Genomic DNA, 21,417 nt, shown 5'->3' on the forward strand with positions numbered 1-21,417 from the left:
TCATTGTTAACTTTGCTTCTCACTGAGAAACTGAGGTTAAGAATTTAAGTGACTTGCAAGGTCACAGAGTTACTTGGCAATGATCTCATACAAGAAGCTAGATCTGAATTTAGTGTCTTTTTTAAATAGGAGAGCACATTCTTTTAAAATAGATTTCTAGGTTACAGAAGGAGTGTGTGTGTGTGTGTGTGTGTGTGTGTGTGTACACACACACATGAATGGAGTGGGGGAGTGAAAGAGAGAGAGAGAGGGGGAATTTTACATATTCTTAAAGTAAGAAAAAATCAATCTTGTTGAGACTGACAGACACAGAGAAGAAACTTACGGTTACCAGAAGGGAAAGTGGGGTAGAGGTATAAATTGAGGATTTGAGATTAACAGATATATATAAAATAGAAAAACAACAAGGACCTACTGTATAGCACTGTATACAGGGAACTATATTCAATATCTATAATAATCTATAATGAAAGAATCTGTGAAAAGAATATATATGTGTGTATATCTATATATATGAATCACTTTGCTGTACATCTGAAACTAACACAACATGGTAAATCAACTATACTTCAGTAAGTAAAAGACATTAATCTTTTTGGCAGCAGTTATTTTTGAAATTTAGTGTAAAAAAATTGAGGTCCTTATTTTATCCCTTTTTGCTCAGCTTCATTCAAACCAGAGCTTTATATTGCTGAGTTTTTGTTCTTCTGAGCCAGCCACTCTGTTTGGTTTTGAAAATAGAGATAAAGTTGATAACTTTGCTCACTGTTAGAATAGAAATCAGTTTATAAGGAGAGTCAGTAATTTAGAAAATTCAGATTAAATCTTGTTTGTAAAATAGAATATGATAAAGAGCATATAGATGAGGTCTGTTTTCACTTGAATATAGAACAATAACACCACCTTTTCATTCTTCCTCTCTAATCAAAGATTTTTAAATCATTTGCAAAACAAATATGACATTTCTGTCATTTGTTCAGAGAAGTAAGACTTCAGTTGAATTCATAAAATAAACGCTAGGATTAGATTTCTACTTACATAAAACAATTTGAAGAAGTCAGTGACAGGCTTCATCATGTGAACATATAGCTAGAAATTCTATAGTTGTGTTTGTTGGGAAAAATTTTAATACATAGATTTATGTGTTTTTTAACTTGAAAGAGGAAGGATTGAAATGGTCAGGAAGAAATAAATGTAATGAGAAATGTGTAAAGGCTCTATGAAAAAAAGATGAAGGTAAAGCTGATGAAGTGTAATTTTATAGTCATGTTCTCCTTAAATACATTCTTGAAAATGCACATATACATACAATTATATAAAATTTAAATAAATTAAAAGGGACTTCCATTCACAGAAAGCTGAAAGAGGCTAAAATCCCTTATGAAACTTTGTATTTTTACACATTTTAATATATTTTTATATTTCATATATGTATTTTTAAAAGTACTTCTTTCCTTTCCAAGTTAACATATGAGTGATTTTCTTAATTCCAGTTACCATCTGTGTGAATTAAAGATATGTAACTTTCAGCATACATATGAGTTCACAAAGTTTACAAGACCTTTGATTTTTTTCACTAACGTAACTTTTTTTCATTTTTAAGTGAAATAATGGGGTAATCAGTAAGCTATTTAAATAATTGCACAAATTTTGCCTACTTGGAATTCTTGGATCACAGGCTGCAAAACAGTGTGATAGCTCAAGTTATGTTAATCATTTGAGATATAAAAGTTTGAGTTCACCATGTGAGTGGCAGTCAGAAGTGTTAATATATAATATATGTAGTTCAGTTTACTGATTCAGGATCCTCTTTGTGTCACTGAGTATAGTACAAATGTATTTTCAAGTCTGTGCTCTGTAATTATTTTGTAAATTGTACTTTGGTTAAAGTGACAATTATTTTTGTTTTGGAGTGCAGTGACATATATATTCAAATATACTTTTATCATTTTATCCTGTTTTGTGAAGAACAGAAATGCTGCAGAAATTGTTATCTACACAGTTTTAGAAGGTATCCATTCAAGTTCTGGATGGATTGTCTTAAATAAAACTGTTTCTCCAAGTTGCTGAGCATGTTATCAAGGAATGCTAGTATCTAGTTTTTAATCAAAGTATATTGTTCATGAATATGCACAGCTAAAGAAGTCAACTGCAGTGAGCCATCTATAGTCAAACTGCTGTCAGGAGGTAGCTGCCTCCATTGAGGGGATCATGTGGGTTGGGCATTGCTTGAATAGCAGAAACATCATCTGTTATCCAACTTCAGCTTGGGTTGCTCTTTATAATATTACACATTATTATCTAATAATTATATTATTTAATTATTCTATGGCATTCAAAGTCATATGAATAACAGATATTTTAAAGAATTTGAGAGGTAGGAAGCATTTATAATAATTCATTATTAAATAATATCTAAACTTTACTTGCTATCTAATACAGAGGTAAAAGTCATCATAAGAAGTGGTTACTTTTTTTAAGAGTGCGTGAGGATAGGAGAAAAGAGGAATTAATTGGAAAAGAAAAGCAATATGTGAGTCTCAATGCTGTGGTTCAAACTATAGTTGGGATAGTTGAGAAGGGGCAGACCTTATAATGGAGAATGGAATACTAAGTTATGAGGCAGAGAAGTCATCGTGGACCATAAAGGTTAGGAAGCATTTAGGTAAGAGGAGGAGGAGGAGTACAAATTTTGAATCATAACTCAGGTAAGAGAGAATGAGAACACTGCCTTGATGGAGTAAATGGTACATTTAGATCTTAACGGTTTGCAGAAAAGTTTAGTTGTGATGCATCAAGAAGTAAGGACCTAACAGATTTTAGTAGAAGGGCAGGATGAATGAATGAGTGAAGAAAATAGATTTTGTTTTTAAAATTTCCAGTTCGGGGCACATTGAAAGGTGGATGTTAGTCACTATGACTTCTGGAAACTTTTTTTTTTCTCTTTTGAGAAACTTTCATTCTCTTTTGAAGCTAAATAGATTAATAATTGTTCCAAGTAGGAATATGCTTTAATTCTGGAACCCCAACATTTGCCAACTTACCTTATTTGTTAGATGTCTTGTGTTAACTATCTTGAATTATTATTAAAGACATACCCTTAAAAATCAAAATCTATTTTTCAGTACTTTTTTGATAGTGGCACCAATAACTGAAGATTTATGTGAAATTCACAATTAAACTTTCAAGTGGTACCTCTTGAAACATTTAATAATATTTTTATGATTATCCAGCAAAAGCCTTAGTCAGTGAAGTTGTATTACTATATTTCACATGACTCAGCTCTGATACATAACTCACCAAAAGGCTCAGAAAAAGGGAACCCTGGGAGATTGGATTTAACAGGGAGGTATGTTAATAATTATCAGCATTCACATTAGAATACACAGTGACCTCAGCAGAAGTCCTGGTTGAGTCCTTTCTTACCCCTATTTATGTAGCATATTAAGTCAGAAGACTGAATGAACAATTTTATGCCTTTTTTGTTCCTTTCCATAGAGCTAATTGAATTAGAGTAGTTCATTAAACAGTTGTGTCTCCAGTTCTTGAATTCCATTTATTCACTTGCTGTAAGCAATGTGGGGAAAGGAAGAAATGACTATTTTTGTTATCATTTGTCATATAAAATCTAGAATTTAAGAATAGTTAAAGCATGGCATACTTATCTAACACAAATACTTTCATTTTGGTGCCTGTATATTGAAGGTAAGCTCAAATGTTCACATTGCAAAGAGACTTAAAAATTTACTGATAAAACCAGTGCATCCAAAGAAATTGGTTGAGGGCAGGTTGAGGGGAAACTTGAAGAAAGAAAAGGAAAAAAAGGATTCATGAAAGGCCAGATCAGAGACAGTGGCTTTGGAAATACTGATACAGTAGAAGGTTCCCCTGATATTATTTATTGACTTTCTCCCATTTGTTGAATGGATGTGGGTGATTAGAGAGAGTAGGTACTATGCATGTCAGGGAACTGGGAAGTCATTTATGAAATGTTGGTGAAAGGCTTCTTCTCAGTTATGCTTGTCCTTGGATATTGTCTGACTTCTTTAGCATAGGGAAGAGGGATAAAGATTAAAGTCTTATAAGATCCACATTCATGGTTGCAGTGGAATGAAGGCCCAATGATGCAGAACTCGGGGAACTAGCTGTATTTTAGATATGGGTACCAAGTGGAATGGGCATCAGAGGTTTGAGGCAACAATGGTAGTAAATTCCGGTTTGTCTCTGCTCATAGTTACAGATAAAAATATAATTTTAGAAGTTAAACAAAACAGTAATTATCTCCAAGCCCTGAAAATATGTATGGTTAGCAGGTAAGTTAGTTATGGGAGATTCCTTTAGTTTGAATCAAAATGGGAATATATGGTCCATGGCAAAGGTATAGCATAGGGAGAATGGCATGCCACCAGAAAATGAAGGCAGAAGCTTGTCATTCAGGCTAGATTGACAGTGGGTATTAACGGAGTAAACACAGAAATACTATATCTTGAAGAGCGTGGGCATCTTTATTTATTTAATTCTGACAACCTCAAAAACTATTTGTGAGCATCTATGATGATTAAAAGGTTAGACCATACACGTAGTGTTTATAATTGTTGCTGACAGTCTTTGGGGAGATACAGAGCTGGAGGTATCAGAATTAGGTAATTAGCTAATGTAAGGACAGTAACAAAACTATAGATTTTAATTAAAAAATTAACTAGTCACAGCTATTGGAGAGTATTGAGTTTTGATGGGAGATAGAGTCAACCTCTTCTGTGGTGGTTTGTTTTAAACAGGTTAAATTTGTGGAGGTACAAAATATTTTGGAAATGACAAGGGCCAAATGAGGGACAGTGGCTTTGGAAACATGAACAAGTGGGAAATTAACTTCACAAGCAACCCAGACCTTCTTGAAGAGTAACTGAGTATGCAGTAAAGATATTACAGGATTTTTAACTCAGATGACTGAGAGGGCAAAGGTGCTATTACTACTTGTAACTCTCTCTCGGAGCATTGTGGAATATTAGATGGTGATTCGTGATGTTAATGTGGGGTGGGTTGTGGACTTTGTCATTTTCTCAGTGTAATAAGAAAGATTTTTGTTGTTGTTGTTTTCAACTGAATCGGGCAATTGGAAACACTGCTGTGTTCAGTAGTAGATTAGGCTCGGAGATAAAGCCCATTTCTATTTTCAACAGATTTGGCCAGTAGAATTAAAAAGAGGCTCTTTCTGAAAAACCCTAAGAGGATAAAAAGCTTTTCACATTGTGAAAGCTATAGACAATGATTTTAGCCTGTATTTTCACAGTGAGGAGGAACATTGAGGGATCAGATGTCTTTTATGTGTTGTTTATCAAAGTAAAGAAAATGAGGTCATGAAAAGGACAAAAGTTGGGCCAGTGCAGTCTGTTCAAAAACACAGTGTGTCAAGAGAAAAGCAGAATTATGTCCCTATGATAAAGCAATGACCTGAGTTTTCCACCCCTCTTTACCTAAGCCCCTCCTTGTCTACATATTTAGAGACGGTCACATATGTTTATAAACTACAAGGAAACATTTGCTTTTGGAATGAGGACAGTACAGAACGTGTGTCCCAGTGTTGATATAAATCATACATTAGATATGCCATGTTAGGGTTCTAATTTCGCAGTGGTTCAGAGACGGAGTGAAAGCCTACCGGCCAGCTATGCATAAAGCTCCAATGTTCACATGGCAAACAGACTCAAAATTTTACTGATAAAACCAAATGCATCCAAAGAAATTGGAAGGATGAGGGTTGAGAGAGAACTTGCAGAGGAAAGGAAAAGAGGACTTATGACAGTACCATCATCAGATACTTATTTCATAAGTAAAGAATTATCATTTTAATTGTATTTTCTTCTTTCATCTTGTCTGACTGCATGATTATAAGGTGACATGGTATCATTTAAGCTTGAAAACAAATGAGAAAAAGTAAATAGTAGAACAGCAGAATTGACATTGGCATTAGGAGAGATGGTTGAGTGGATAGATGCATGTTTATGGAGAAATTTCCTTCCATCAAGAAGGGGACATAATGGAGTGGATTTCCTTACATTCAAGCTAACCCTTTAGTCACACAACTTACATTAGTAACAGTGGGTTGATTATGTTTTGGGATTCAAATATCTGTATGTTTAAAAAATTATTTATCTTGTGAAATGCCTCAAACATAGAAAAAGGTAAACATAAGTACTTAATACTCATATTGAAAATGAATGTAATAAAAACCCAAGTGCCTCTTACCTGTAGGTAATAAATGTTTTAATTTTGCTTTTTGATTCAGATTTTTAAACAAATATAACTTGTCAGAGTTGAAAATCTCCTTCTACCTTCTCCAAACAAAAGTTTGCTTTCCATGAGATTGTAAAATGAGCCTTGTTATGCTGGTGCTTTGGGCTTCCCACGTGGTGCTAGTGGTAAAGAACTCACCTGCAAATGCAGGAGACATAAGAGATGCAGGTTCAACCCCTGGGTCAGGAAGATCCCCTAGAGGAGGACACGGCAACCCACTACAGTATTCTTGCCTGGAGAATCCCATGGACACAGGAGCCTGGCAGGCTATGGTCCATAGGGTCACAAAGAGTCAGACAAGACTGAAGCAACTTAGCAGACATACATACTGGTACCTGAGTTTAAATAATTTCAATATCCTTTCTTTAAATTTTAAATCATTTTAATGATTAAGAAAAAGACACAGGAGTTTTTTTTTATTTTTAATTAAATATTAACAGTGTAAACTGTCAAGTGGAAAAAATAGTTTTTAAAAGTTAGGAGTGCTTAGTTCAGTTTTTTTACAAAAGGCAATTGTTTCAAGTAAGAGTATGTTGTTTGCCCAACTAATACTTTACAATTTTGTATTCTAGAGAACTTTTTTGGTACTTAGGCACCATATATTTAGTTTTCCATTGTGTAGAATTTTGAACAAAGAACTTCAGTGCTAAACTGGTAACATTGATTACTTTGGGAGTTAAAGATTAGGTCGTGTAGAATTTACCCTTCTAAATTACTTTGGTAATATTTAAAATTTTGTATAATGAGCATATATTATTTTAGAATAAAATAGGTAAATGTTGAATATACATTTTTAAAAATTATCTTCTAAAATATATTAGTACTAATTTCACCTTCTCCTTTTAACAATAAATGTGATGGAAAAGAAGAAATGCATTTATACCTATACGTGATATATATATATATACACACACACACATAAATATATACATATATATATATATACACACACAATGTATGTCTCACATATATACATATCTCACCAGTCAGATAAGTATATTGTATACATATATTGCTCTTTCCATTTATAAAAATTATAAGGAAGTAACTTTTCTCTTTTTGATCATGCTATATCTATAATAATTTCAGGGGGTGCCATTATTTTTTCTTTACTTTCTTAAGAGAGAATGTTTTCTTTCTAGCCCACAGTGGTTAATAGTTATGATTTTCTCACATTTGATTGTGTTGCCTTGGAGGGGAGAAGTGATTCTCTTGCTAAGTTAAGAAATTAGCAATGTGTTAATAATTTTGACAAGCATACTCTGGGTTATATAACTGAAACCTGTTTTTGAGCCATCAACAGAGAAAATATCCAACATAACTGATTTTGAAATCTAATATGTTGTATTAATAATCATTTCCTTTTATCATACATGGTTTTCTATTTCTAGGAGTAATCAAACTTTGAGTAAATCAAAGGTGAAGAATAAAGCTAATGTTAGAAGAAAATTTTCTGTGTTGATTTATAATTTTATATTGCTTAAAATATAGTGCTTACATCTCTGAGGTTCATTAGTTATATTTTAGTATATTTAATTATGTATAAATATATAAATAATATATAAATATATGAATTAAAATTATTTGATCTAGATTTTATGTTTTACATGATAAGAGACATAATTACAAAAGCTACCAATGCAGTTTTAAAAATGCTTTTGTTTCTACCTTGTTATTGCCTTGCTGACTGTTATTTTATGTTACTTCTAGATGAAAGAGTGGCTCTGTTTAAACTGTCAGATGCAGAGAGCTCTAGGAGGTAACCTGGCTCCAATTCCATCATCACCCCAGCCCAAACCGAAGACTGCCCCTGTTCCTGCATCAGCAGTGAGCAAGCCACACACGCCATCACAGCAGGTTTCTCCAAAGAAAGATACTACACCCAAACAGGATGTCTCGAAGGTAGCTGAGTCTAAAAAGCCCCCACCACTAGTGAAACAACCAACCCTTCACAGTCCCCACCCAGTCACATCCCAGCAGCCTCCTGAGGCAGAGTCCTCACCCAAGCCAGCCCCTCCCAAAGAGCCTTCTGTCCCGTCTGAACCGGCCAAAGTCTCCATGGCTGATGATAAACCAGAGCAGCCCCAGACAGGAAAGCCCGCCACAGACATTGTGTCTTCATCAACAGCTACAAGACCGGATATTCCAGGCTCCAAAATACCATCACAGGATCAAGAGAAAACAACTCCTCCTCTAAAACCAGACTCTGCCAAACCTTCTCAAAGTTTTCCACCAACAGGAGAAAAAGTTACCCCAGTAGATTCTAAAGTCATACCTCGACCTGCATCAGATACAAAAATTATTTCACATCCCGGACCTACCCCAGAGGGCAAAGATCAAAAACAAGTTGATCCAATTCAGAAGAAGGACGAACCCAAGAAAGCACAAACCAAAATGAGTCCTAAGCCAGACACCAAGCCGATGCCAAAAGGGTCACCGACACCCCAGGGTCCACGACCCCCCACTGGACAAACTGCCCCTCTATCTCCACAGCCCCCAAAGCCTCAGGAGCAGTCGAGACGTTTTAGCTTAAATCTGGGAAGTATTACTGATGCCCCTAAATCACAGCCCACAACTCCTCAAGAAACAGTGACTGGGAAACTCTTTGGGTTTGGAGCATCCATCTTTAGCCAGGCATCAAATCTGATCTCCACAGCAGGCCAGCCTGGGTCTCATTCACAGGGTGGGCCAGCGGCCCCAGCAAAACAAGTTCCTCCTCCTTCACAACCACCTGCTTCTCAAGGGCCACCCAAATCCACGGCACCGCCAGCACCTGCAAAGGTTCTACCTGTGAAAAAGGAAACCAAAGCTCCAGTCGTTGAAAAACTAGAGCCCAAAGCTGAACAAGTTTCAACAGTAAAAAGAACAGAAACAGAAAAGAAGCCCCTGCCTACTAAGGACAGCAAACCTTCCACGGCTGAACCTCAAAAGGTTGTTCTTCCCCCCAAACTGGAAGAAACCCCCAAACCAGACTCAGCCTGTCCTCTCTGCAAAACTGAACTCAACATAAGTTCTAAGGATCCTGCTAACTTCAACACTTGCACTGCATGCAAGAAACAAGTGTGTAATCTCTGTGGATTTAATCCTACGCCACACTTGACTGAGGTAAGCAATAGTGGTGTCACATGTGAATGTGAGTATATGGTGTTAATTCAGAAGTGTTTTGGTAGTCAGTTTTCCTAGCAAAAAATACATTTCTGAGTAAATAAAAACTGATGTTGTTATCTTTGAAAGAGCTTTAATTTCTTATTAGGCTTGTGCTTCCTTATTAAACATTCATGTAATTTATACTTTTCTGGCTTAATGTACCAAAAAGTAAGAAGATGAAATGAGCTGATAACTTAAAATAATGATTATCCCATTCTTTTATGAATTAACATCCTATGGTTTTCACCTGAAAACACAGAATAAGAATTGTAATTTACTGTTCCCACTGTCTCTCATCCTTCCAGTCTCTTTCATACATTAAAAAGAGAAGCTTGATTGATTGCAAATCCATAAGCTACGTGAAATCTGTTATTTTACAAAAGTTAAGAGCTTAATGTAAGTTAATAATATTGTCTGCTAGAAAATATTGGTTCAAATATATAATAAGACTTTTTATAATCCTGTTTAAGCTGTTATCTGGCATAAATATAATAGAGCACTTTATTAGGAACTGTGGAAAGAAAAAGGAGTTATATGGATTTCAGTGACTAATGTCAAGATTTTTTTTTTAAATGGGTAGACCAAAACACTTCTTCCACAGTGTAAAAAGCAGATAACAATTTTCTACCTAATATAGTTACAGAAAAATCAATAAGCATTAAGACTGTGTTAAGGCTGTTAGAGTATTTGGATTTTAGGAGACTGAGGGGTTGAATGATTGCTGCCTAGCTAAGTAACAGTGATATTTTAGTAAACATTTTGGGATTAAACTTAAATCATTGTTCATTATTTTTATGCAAATCAGTAATACTTAAGGATTATTTTATTTCCCCTCCTTGATTTTGTAATTCATTGACACGCAAAAAAAAAAAAAATTGTTTTAGTTGGATTTAACAACTGTACAAAAGAGATTTTAGAGATTGTTTTTGAGTTAAATTTTTTAAAAGAATAAGTTATAAAACTTTTTTTTTTTACTTTTGAAAGTATTTGGTTGCTTTGACATGTTTAACACCATATGAAAGGATTGTCCCTATACACTTAAGCTGATTTTTATCCTCTTTAACTGTGATGAATAATGTTAACCAGGATCTGTTTTAAAGGTTAAAAAAAAAAATATGGTTTCTCTCAGCACTTCTTGAGTGGTCACAAGTGTAATTATTACTTACAGTATTTGGAATTCGGTGCAAGAGCAAAACAACTTTAAATTTCTTCCATATTTTTAGAAGAATTGTTTTTCATTGTGTATTTATGAAGAGGGGAATTTCAGTTTTTCCAGGACAATTGTATTAATTTCATACATTTGAGAAATTATACCTTTTAATGAAGAGTTTTATGATATCAGTATTTAAATAGTTATAAAACAAACTGCAACACTAAAAACTAAAATACCCGGAGAAAGTGTATTTTGTAGACACTGAAGAAAGGGCTATAACATGTGTGTGTGTGTAAACACCTATATGTATGTATGCATTTGGGTCATAGTGATTATTAGAATTCTGTTCAGTGTTTGGAGGTGTGAAGTGAGAGTTCTTGAGAAGAGGGACAATAAATCTCTCAGGAAAATCTTTGATTTTCTGTGTTGGCAAATTGTATTTCAGAAGTGGTAATTTTGAAAGGAGATTTCTTGAATCAAGCGGAGAATTATTATCTAGGATGTGTGTGGAATTTCAATAGTTAGAAAATATAAGTGGTTTTAAGTTTTCAAATGGTGCATGAGAACTCCTATTTTAAATACATCAGTGGAATTTAATCTGTCCTTGTTCAGATTGTTTTTTTCTTTGGCCATTTCTTTGAATGTGGAAGATCATATTTCAGAGGAGAGAAACATATGATGTAACAAAAGCAGTTTTGACTCATGTTCTTGGCTCCACTTGACCGTGTTAATCTGAGGGAAGTTTTTAGCTGGTCTGAGACCTTAATGCTGTCTGATCTTTAGGTAAACTCCATTAGCTACCCTGACATCAAGGGAGTGAATGAGGGTTACTGGAGTTAATCCGTGTTGTTGTAGCTCCTGCTCTTTTACCTAGAAGACTTCAGAGCACTGGCAGAAGAAGCTGGTTGAAAAAGACACCCTGTGTTTGCATGTGTGTGTGTGTATGTGTACATGTACTTGTATATTCAGGAAATTGTAAATTCAATGTATACACTTTATTTGTTGTGCTGTCCCAGTGTTTCTATTATTAACTAATCTCTCCTCATTGTGAGTAGTTAGAAATATCTCATCCTTAATCCGTGTTTACTTGCTTTGTTTCTAGGATTTCTTTGTTCTGCTTGTGATAATTTTCTCGTGATCCAATATTTTCTGCTGGGCTGGCACTGTACTTTGATTCTACTTTGAGAGAGCACATACTGAAAATACTCAGACTTTAAGCCTACAATGCAGAGAAATGGTACTCCTCAAGAAAGAATTCAACTACATATTTCCATTTATTTTTCTAATAAAGCACATGTAACACTGTATGAAGCCTCTGCTTCTCCTCCTCTCTTCTCTATGAGACAGGATGTCTTGTCCCCCTGATGCCTCTCTGCCCTCCTCTTTTTGTGTTCTGTTCTAGTGGTGAGAAGAGCTGGTCCTAGTTTTTCGTGGGTTGGGAACTATGAACACTATCTCTGCCTTCCCCATCCATTCATCAAACACACCTGTCTCTAAGGCTGTTTCCTGTATGTCCTACTCGGCATCTCCCACAGCACCCGAAGAGCGCCAGGCTGCCTGCAGGGCCCTGGGCTGTTGCCAGGCTTCAGCCTAAGCCTTATGGTTTAACTGCTTTGTGCCCAGTATGTACACATAGTACTATCATCCATTAACCTCTGATAGTAAGGAATGGTTTTTTAGGCTTTAATTTCTGCCAGATCAGGAAATATTTTGTCTTTGAAGGAGTTTTATGAGGCAGCAAGGCTTTCTGAAAGAGCTAGTCCTATAGAATGTGGAAGCATGTTGAGAAAAACAGCGTAAATTGGCAATAAATTTACCTAGTGAATTTTAATTATTCCGGCTCAATTTAAGTGCAGAAAGAAGTCAAAGTTACTCATACTGGCTATTTTATTGTTTGTATTGCTCTTTTGGAAAGGAAATTCTTACTATGAAAATACAGCTTAAATTTGTTTCCACATGCTTCAAGAAGTCCTAGAGTCATATTTCTGCTTCCTTAGTAAGAGTTATGCACGGCTTGAATGATTTGAAATAGCCAGCATATATTTGTTACCAGGCAACAAATGGGCCTTTTGAGCCGATTAAGATCCAGTAGTGTAACTGAGTTCTCTTCAGATCTTTGCTCTGTAGCCAAGGTGACTTCTGCATTCTCTCTCAGACCCTCTCTTGGACCCTTCTCTCTCAGAAGGTCTGGTGGGGGTTTGCTTCAGCTCTTAGTTTAGTAAACAGGTAATATCTTGGTTTAACTTTAAAGACCATTGCTTAAAGTTTAAAAAAATCTATCTATTACTAAAATATTATGATTTTATAATAATATCTATTACTAAAATAGATATATACACACATACACATATGAACAATTAAAAACTAAAAGAATGATCAGAACTCAATAAGGGGAAAATAATTCTACCAATAATCAGTTTTTAAAGAATTCCACGACAGAGATAAATACACATTCTGTGTAAAAATTTCTGGCATCCCAAGAAAAGAGGGACATCTGTTGTACTTTTTGACTAACATGAGAGAACTGATAAGTTTGTAGAAATAAAATTTTTACTTAATAATCTTTAGAAGGAATTTGATATTACCTTTTTATTAAGTGATATTCAGTTGAAGAAAAATCCAAAAATGGGTTTAAAATAGAGGTATTTTGTTTAAAGAAATTGAAACATAAAAGTAGATTCTTCGTTAGTCTTTTTATCTATGCATTTTTAAGTATTTAGCATTATGCTCTATGTGATAGTTCTATATCCTGATATTAAGATAGTCCATTTTTAATGTGATTAAACACTTCTTAAATATTACATAAATGGTTACATATTATCCAATTCTATGGTTATTTGTTGTTGTTTTTTTTCATACACATTCTCCTGGTATTAAGGACTTAGGTTATTTCATTTTTTACTATAAATAAAATGAATCTTTTGGGGTATAAATATTTGCATTTTTACCTGTTTCTCAGAGAAAGCTTAAGTGGTACTAAGGTTACTAAATCAAAGAATAAGAACCCTGAAGTTATCAATTTTTTTTTTTGGAGATATGATAGCAGTTGACATTACCACTAGCATCTGTGATGCCTTTCTTAATGCAGCCTCTCCAAATTTGAATACTATCATTTATAATAAAATTGGTTAATTTGGAAGTTTAAAAGTGCTATCATATGATTCCTTTGATTTGTATTTCTTGGATTACCAGAACTTTTATTTAGATATTAAATGTATATAGATGGTTCTAATTACAATTCAGGCATAACATTGTGCAGACATTGTAGGAAAAAGTAAACTGGTATTTGACTAAGTCTATGTGACGCCCTTCCCAGGTGGCACAGTGGTAAAGAATCCTCCTGCCAATGCAGGAGATGCAGGTTCGATCCCTTGGTTGGGAAGAGCCCCTGGAGAAGGAAATGGCAACCCACTCTAGTATTCCCATGGACAGAGGAGCCTGGCGGGCTATAGTCCATGGATCACAAAGAGCCAGATATGACTTAGTGACTAAACAACAACAAAATGTGAAACACATTGTATCAGGCATTTTTTTACAACAGCCCTGTGGAGTAGATTTTAGAGCTGCTTTGGAGATCAGGAGAATGCAGATCAGAGAGGTAGTTACCAAGCCACAGAGGTATCATTCAGAGGCTGAACAAATGCTTGATCCCCTAGACCATGTTTAAGTAACCTGGGGAGGGAGATGGTGGTGGTTTAGTTGCTAAGTCATGTCCGACTCTTACGACCTCATGGACTGTAGCCTGCCAGGCTCCTCTGTCCCTGGGGAACTGGATAACAAACGTCACTTCTTCTGTGCTTGTGTTGTGTCAGTTGGTAATTACTAAAGCTTTGATATCAACAAATTTGCTAAAATGTGCATCAAACCAGGTAACATTTGGGGCCCACAGAATAATGGTGGTTGTGTTTTATATGGCTGAATTTAGAAGCATATGCAGATTGAGAGCTTCAGAAGCATAGAGGGTAGCATCATCCTTTTCTTTCTGGATAAGCCTTTCAACTGGTCAGCTTTTATTTAGGTGGACGCATATGACTGAATGATGAAATGATGTCCCTGCTTTCATGTATAGCACACATGAGGACAGAAAACATAGTTGCTCCAACTGTAAGAAATACTGTCGTTATTATATTCCTGTCAATGCATGCAGATACTTTACTCCATGAAAATAATGTAAGTGTTCCATTGGTGATAGTGGTGGTGGTTAATCTTTGCTTCTACCAACATTTTTGTATAGCCTCCTTTGTTCCATTCCCAGGAGTGGGATTGTTGGAGCATGGGTTTTATATATATCTGCATGTGTTAGTCACTTAATCGTGTCTGATTGTTTGCAACCCCACGGACTAAAGCCCTCCAGGCTCCTCTGTCCATGGAATTCTCCAGGCAAGACTCCTGGAGTGGATTGCCATTGCCATGTATATATATCTTAAACTGGTTCTCCACCATACTTTTATCTATTTTTAGTTTGATTAACTTTGCATACATGCTGCTGTTGTTCTAAAGATGCATTGCCTGATAGGATAGTCACTGGACAACATGGCTAATGAGCACCATGGGTCAAATTAAGATTATTGAAAGTGCAAAAACCACATTAGATTTTGAAACTTTAGTATGGAAACTGTAAAATAGCTCACTGATAATTTTAATTTGGTTACTATTGTGTAAGACTTATCCTTAAATATTGCTGCTATGGCTGCCTTTTCACATGTCACTTTGTGGTTGTGTATGCCTGCACTACAGTATACTTCTGTGTAGGATATATGTTTTTCTTTTTATACAAGAAAAACACTATTACTATATTTATTGCTTCCAGAGCTTATTTTCTCTTCCAGAGCTTAATTTCCTCCTATTATACAGCATATCTGGTTCTCTTTCTGTGCTCTACTGAGCAAATAGTTCTTGGGGCTCTTATCATCAGGAGATAAACTACTGATACCTAGCCTGGCCCAGCCCAGCCTGATGATCTCTGTTCTAGGTCCTGCTAATCATCAGTATGAGATCTCAGTACTATTGATAAGTGTACTGTGGTCCTACCAACCTTTAGGTCAAGATATCTCTTCTACTGACTCTTCTGGTTTCCTCTATTCTATTTTTCCAAATATTTCCTCTATTCTTTTTTTTTTTTTCAGAACTCTTGAGCCTGTTTATATTCTTCCTGTGGCTTTGGGTGAAAAATCATACATTTTGAGGTCAATTGCTTCTAGAAGACTCAGCAATATATTATGTTAGAATTTGAATGTTCTGTTTTTTCCTTCCTTCCGTTTCTTCATGGCCATTCATTCTCTTTTAAAACTCTATTCCAATAATTTGTATTATAAAAGCGTTATTCCTTATAACAATCCACGGAGTACTAAAGTATCTAAAGAAGCATGAAAAGCTTCCTCTTCCCCTTGTACGTCATGTTAACGCTTTAGTATCTCTTTAGCCTTGTTTTTTTTGCTTTTTGTTTATTTATATAATGGTTATACAAACAGTGAAATGTAGACAGATTTCAGATCTTTGAAAAAAGTTTTATAAGCTTGTGTTTTCAGAAATAATGTATTTATTTTGAAATGAACATGTGTTCTTACTATACTTATTTTCATTGAGTTTCTTTTTCACAAAATTTTGTACATTTGACATTCTTTCAAGTGATCTCTCATTGACTTGCCTAATTATATTTATGAGGGAAATAACTCTGGAGAATCTCAATATTGGTGCACATTCTATTCATGAAAACTGAGAAATTGAAGATGTTTCGAGTTTCTATTAATGTGCAAACAAGGCTACAGTAAAACATCTACACATACATTTTCCCATTATATCTTGATATATTAGATAAATTCCTTGATACGGGTGGGCAAAGTTAAGACAAGTGATGTTTGACAGAGTTTCCATATTACCTTGTTTAAAAGAGTAGTAATCATAGTCTTGCCAACAAACTATTAGTGTCTCTAGTTTCCACACTGTCTCTAGTTTCCACTACTATAGACTAGTAGTTCTATAATTATTGGTTTCAAGAGTCAGAAACTAAGCAGTATTGTTGTGTAATGTTAAATTTTCATGCCTATTTTGAGAATAAACATTGTAAATGTGAACATCATAAGCTTATCAACTACTTGTCTTTTTCCTTTTTGAAGTTGCCCATTTATACCCATTGGTCATAGTTTCATGTGTCTATGTCTATGTATTTCTTAAAATAGTTTAAATTATTGAATTCTTTGTCATCTTATCTTGAAATGACTTTCCATGTTGATCACTTGGTTTTTTTATGCAAAAAAACTTTATGAAATTTTCTTCTGTACATGAAATTTTTTAAAAAAACTTTTATGCAATCAAATCTTTTAATTTTCCCTTGATTGCTTATTTTGCTAAAGAAGGCCTTTTCACATTTTTATTATAAAAATAGCCTTCTACATTTATTCCTAAACATCTGTAGTTTTATTTTTTACTTCTAATCACATATTTATCTGTAATTCATTTTTTTTGGTACCATATGAGGTGAAGTGCCTAATTTTGTATGTTCAAAATGTATAGCCACTTGCCTCCATGTTATTTATTAAGCAGCAATTCATCATTTTCACTCTGGTTTTTAGTGTCATGTTTCACATAATAAATTTCCATTAAGACACAGTTTGCTTTTCTAGATTCTTTCATTTGTACTGTTAGTTATATATCTAAGTTAGAATACTAGTGCTTTATTATTTTTATTAGTATAGTTTTAATATTTAAAAATATTAAATATGCATGAAAACCTCAGCAAGAGTCTAGTAATATGGCATTGTCCTGGCCAGGATTTGACTTTACTACTTACAAAATACTACTATTCTACTTATAAGCTAATAAATTAACTTGTTACAGTTTCATAGGTGCCGGTAGTAGACATGACACTCCTAGGTCGGAGACAAAGAACGTTAATACTCATACCACAGGAGGCAGCGTGAATGTCAGCATATTTGCATCAATTCCGCTTGTCCCCCTCTCTTGGGGGATCTCATGAGATATGGACCTAGATTGACATTACACATGCAGGTGTGAATCACAGGTGAGGAGCACTGAGCTTGTGGAATCCACCTCTTTTATAACAAGCAGTAGGCCAGTTTGCTCTTTGTCCTGTGGAGTTTTTAACTCATCCCTAACGTTGCCTGTTGCACACAGAAGTTGAAGAATGGCCAAGGTGAAGAGCAGCTGGGGTCTTGTATTGTTGGCAAAGCCTTTAATGGATGAAGGTGTAGGGGAGTCCCATTGAGGATTGTCTTTCCCAAAGGGATTAATAAACCAATGGTTTTAAAGCTTAAAATATTGTGAACTCCTCCTTCAAATAACATTAAATGTAGAAACCATGCAATGCAGGAGACCTGGGTTCTATCCATGAGTCAGGAAAATCCTCTGTAGAAGGAAATGGCAACCCACTTCAGTATTCTTGCCTGGAGAAATTCATGGACAGAGAAGCCTGGCAGACTACAGTCCATGGGGTCGCAAAGAGTCTAATGTGACTGAGCAACTAACACACACACACACACATAGAGACCATGTGTAGAAGAAAAGGGGAAGTGTAGATAAAAGTGGAAGTATGCTGGTTGAGGCCAGCTTCATCTGCTCAACTGAGGGCTGGAAGCTGCTCATTTGGCTGCCTGTCTTATTCTTGGACCTGCCTCTGATCTAGTTCCATGAAGCTCTCATGAAAAAAAGCTGCTTCTCAAACCTCATACTTTAAAAATGAAGCAAATTAGACTCAGGTAACTGAAGTTTTATGCTTACAGTTGGGATCAGATAGTAGTGCTTGTGGTACTAAATAAAAATACCCTTTTCATTGTTTGTCTTCTGCATCTCCTTTCAAAACTTCTTTCCTTTTCTTAAACTTTGTGAACAAAAGAAATGGGAAAACTTCCTAAAACAAACAACTCAATTTTATATTCAAACAAGAATTGCTCTGGAAGAAAATACACACTCCATTATTTAATTTATATTAACATTTTCTTGCCATATTATATGTAGGTTACATAACCCCCATATTAATAGTAGTGTTACTATGATTTAAAAATAAATTCAATGGCATTTCTACTACACAGAGTTGTGGACCTGACTGAGATGACTGTTTGATTAAATTATAAAAATCAACCTAATCAGATTCAAAATAATTCTGACAGTCTGTACTACTGATAATGTAATTTATCTGGTCTTTTTATAGAACTTATTGTAGGTCCACCTTACTCTATGAGAAAAATTAATTATAGGTATTCATACAAATAATTGAAACTTTTGTTTTAATGTTAATATTAATAATGTTAATATAATAATGTTAATATATATATACACATATGTTGTTTTTAGTTGCTAAGTCATGTCTGACTCTTCTGTGACCCCATAGACTGTAGCCCACCAGGCTCCTTTGTTGTGGGATTTTCCAGGCAAGAATGTTGAAGTGGATTGCCATTTCCTTCTCCAGGGAATCTTCCAGATCCAGGGGTTGAACCCCTCAGTGATCAAATCCACATCTTCTGCATTGCAGGTGGATTTCCTTACCACTGAGCCACCAACGAAGCCTTTATACATATGCATGTGTATATATTTTAGATCTAAAATTAGAAATTTCCCTGGGAAGAAATTAGGACTTAAAATACTATGGGGTTTAATTTTGGGAGATAACATACATGAAGATTTGTGTATTAACATGTAGAACTGTGGATTACATCTACCAAGTTTGAAAATGTATAATGTCAGGTAGAAATATAATCAGAAGAAATAAAAAATATGCCTTGCACATAGAATTAACCATTGGAATAAAAATAACCTCATATATCTGTGTGTGGAATGCCTAAACTTAGATTTAAATACTTTTTGCTTCTCTTTTGTATTTTTTAAAATTCCATGAGAAAAAGATGAACAATCAACTGTTGGAAGATATGTCATTTTAACTTATCAATTTGGTAAGCCACAGAAAGAAGGGATACTCATTTAAAGCATTTTCAGGTTTTTTTTTTAATATGACCATGAGAAGGGTTTTATAACAGCTATTAAAGATCACAGGAAAGATGGTTATTAGTTTATCTTAATTGGTTTTAAATATTTAAATTAGATTTGTATTTACTTAGATTACCATTTAAGCTTGTCACAATAATTAAATTATTGCATTTCACCCAGTTTATCTTACTATTCCATAACTTATTAAATAGAATAATTTTTTTTCAACATACCACAAATTGTCACTGCTTTCACCAGCTCAGAATACCATCACAGGCAGTTTTATTTTGCATCTGCTAAAAATAGAACCTCTCTACCTGAGCCACAGTTCTGAAGCAAAGCTAATTAAAGCACTCAGTAAACAATATACCTTTTCATTGAATAAATGGTATGCAAGAATGTCTGTCAATTTCTTTTGCTATTTACTCAGTTTTCTTGAAACTGTGGACTTCTGGCATCTATTAAATGTCATGTATTTATTCTTACATTCTTGCTTAATTTATCGACATACTGCAATACATAAGTAACCAATGGAAAAGTAAATACTCTCCACTTTAAAAAGAAAAACTCGTATTCATACAGAATTATTATGTAAGTATTATCTAAGTATATGAAAATCTTAATAATAGACTTAGAGCCTTAAATAGAGGTGAAGTGTCAGCTGAGCCTTAAAAACAAAAGATTGAATGCTTTGTGACTTTCATAAAAAGAATTATCCTCTATTTAAAAACCTCGCTCATTTATGAAGTTCTAGATGACCTAGTGTCAGTGTTCCCAAGGCATTGTAATGTAATGTAAAGATGTAAACTAAATGATGCACCTGACACATTCCGGTAATACACCTGTTTGGATTATCTTTGATGAGTTTTTTTTCTTTTGCAAAAATGCATTTAATGTGAGTCCCATAGATGCTACACTAAAAACATATCCCTCCAGAAAATATGCAAATGCTTCATATTTAATCTCTTTTAAAGATATGAATTTCATATATTGCTTCTATGACAAGCCTTTTTTAATAAAGAACCTTGTTTAACCAAGTATTTAGAAAAATTGCCACATGGTCTTTTTACTTATTGGGCAGAGCTAGTATTCTAAATGACACACATTGCTCAAGAAATAGTATTTTAAATAGAGTTTAATTAATACCTTCATTTTCATATTCCTAGAATTCTTTCTTTTGCTTCCAGAGACATAAATGACTCTGTCTAGGGAAATTTTCCAACAAGGTGTGTGACACTCCCTTCACATTCAACATGCCCCATGTTGGAGTCATTGTTTTTTACACCGTGTTCTTAGATGGGGAAACAGTGTCTGACTTTATTTTTCTGGGCTCCAAAATCACTACAGATGGTGATTGCACCCATGAAATTAAAAGACGCTTACTCCTTGGAAGGAAAGTTATGACCAACCTAGACAACATGTTAAAAACCAGAGACATTACTTTGCCAACAAAGGCCCATCTGGTCAAGGCTATTGTTTTTCCAGTAGTCGTGTATGGATGTGAGAGTTGGACTACAGAGAAAGCTGAGCGCCGAAGAACTGATGCTTTTGACCTGTGGTGTTAGAGAAGACTCTTGAGAGAGTCCCTGGGACTGCAAGGAGATCCAACCCGTCCATCCTAAAGGAGATCAGTCCTGGGGGTTCATTGGAAGGATTTATGTTGAAGCTGAAACTCCAATACTTTGGCCACCTGATGCAAAGAGCTGACTCATTTGAAAAGACCCTGATGCTGGGAAAGATTGAGGGCAGGAGGAGAAGGGGACGACGGTGGATGAGATGGTTGGATGGCATCACCAACTCAATGGGCATGGTTTTGGATGGACTCTGGGAGTTGGTGATGGACAGGGAGGCCTGGCATGCTGGGGCTCATGGGGTCACAAAGA

General features: G+C 34.9%; 1 protein-coding gene across 1 annotated transcript in view; it reads left to right on the forward strand.

Annotated features, from left to right (window-relative positions):
- Nucleotides 1–21,417, forward strand: part of PCLO (piccolo presynaptic cytomatrix protein) — a 374,153-nt gene that overhangs the window by 16,109 nt on the left and 336,627 nt on the right. The window contains exon 3 of the mRNA XM_043873094.1: nt 8,005–9,399. Within this exon, the coding sequence (XP_043729029.1) occupies nt 8,005–9,399 (1,395 nt within the window). The remainder of the gene's footprint in view (nt 1–8,004; nt 9,400–21,417) is intronic.

This window comes from Cervus elaphus, chromosome 18, assembly GCF_910594005.1.
Source record: "Cervus elaphus chromosome 18, mCerEla1.1, whole genome shotgun sequence".
NCBI classification, from domain to species: Eukaryota; Metazoa; Chordata; class Mammalia; order Artiodactyla; family Cervidae; genus Cervus; species Cervus elaphus.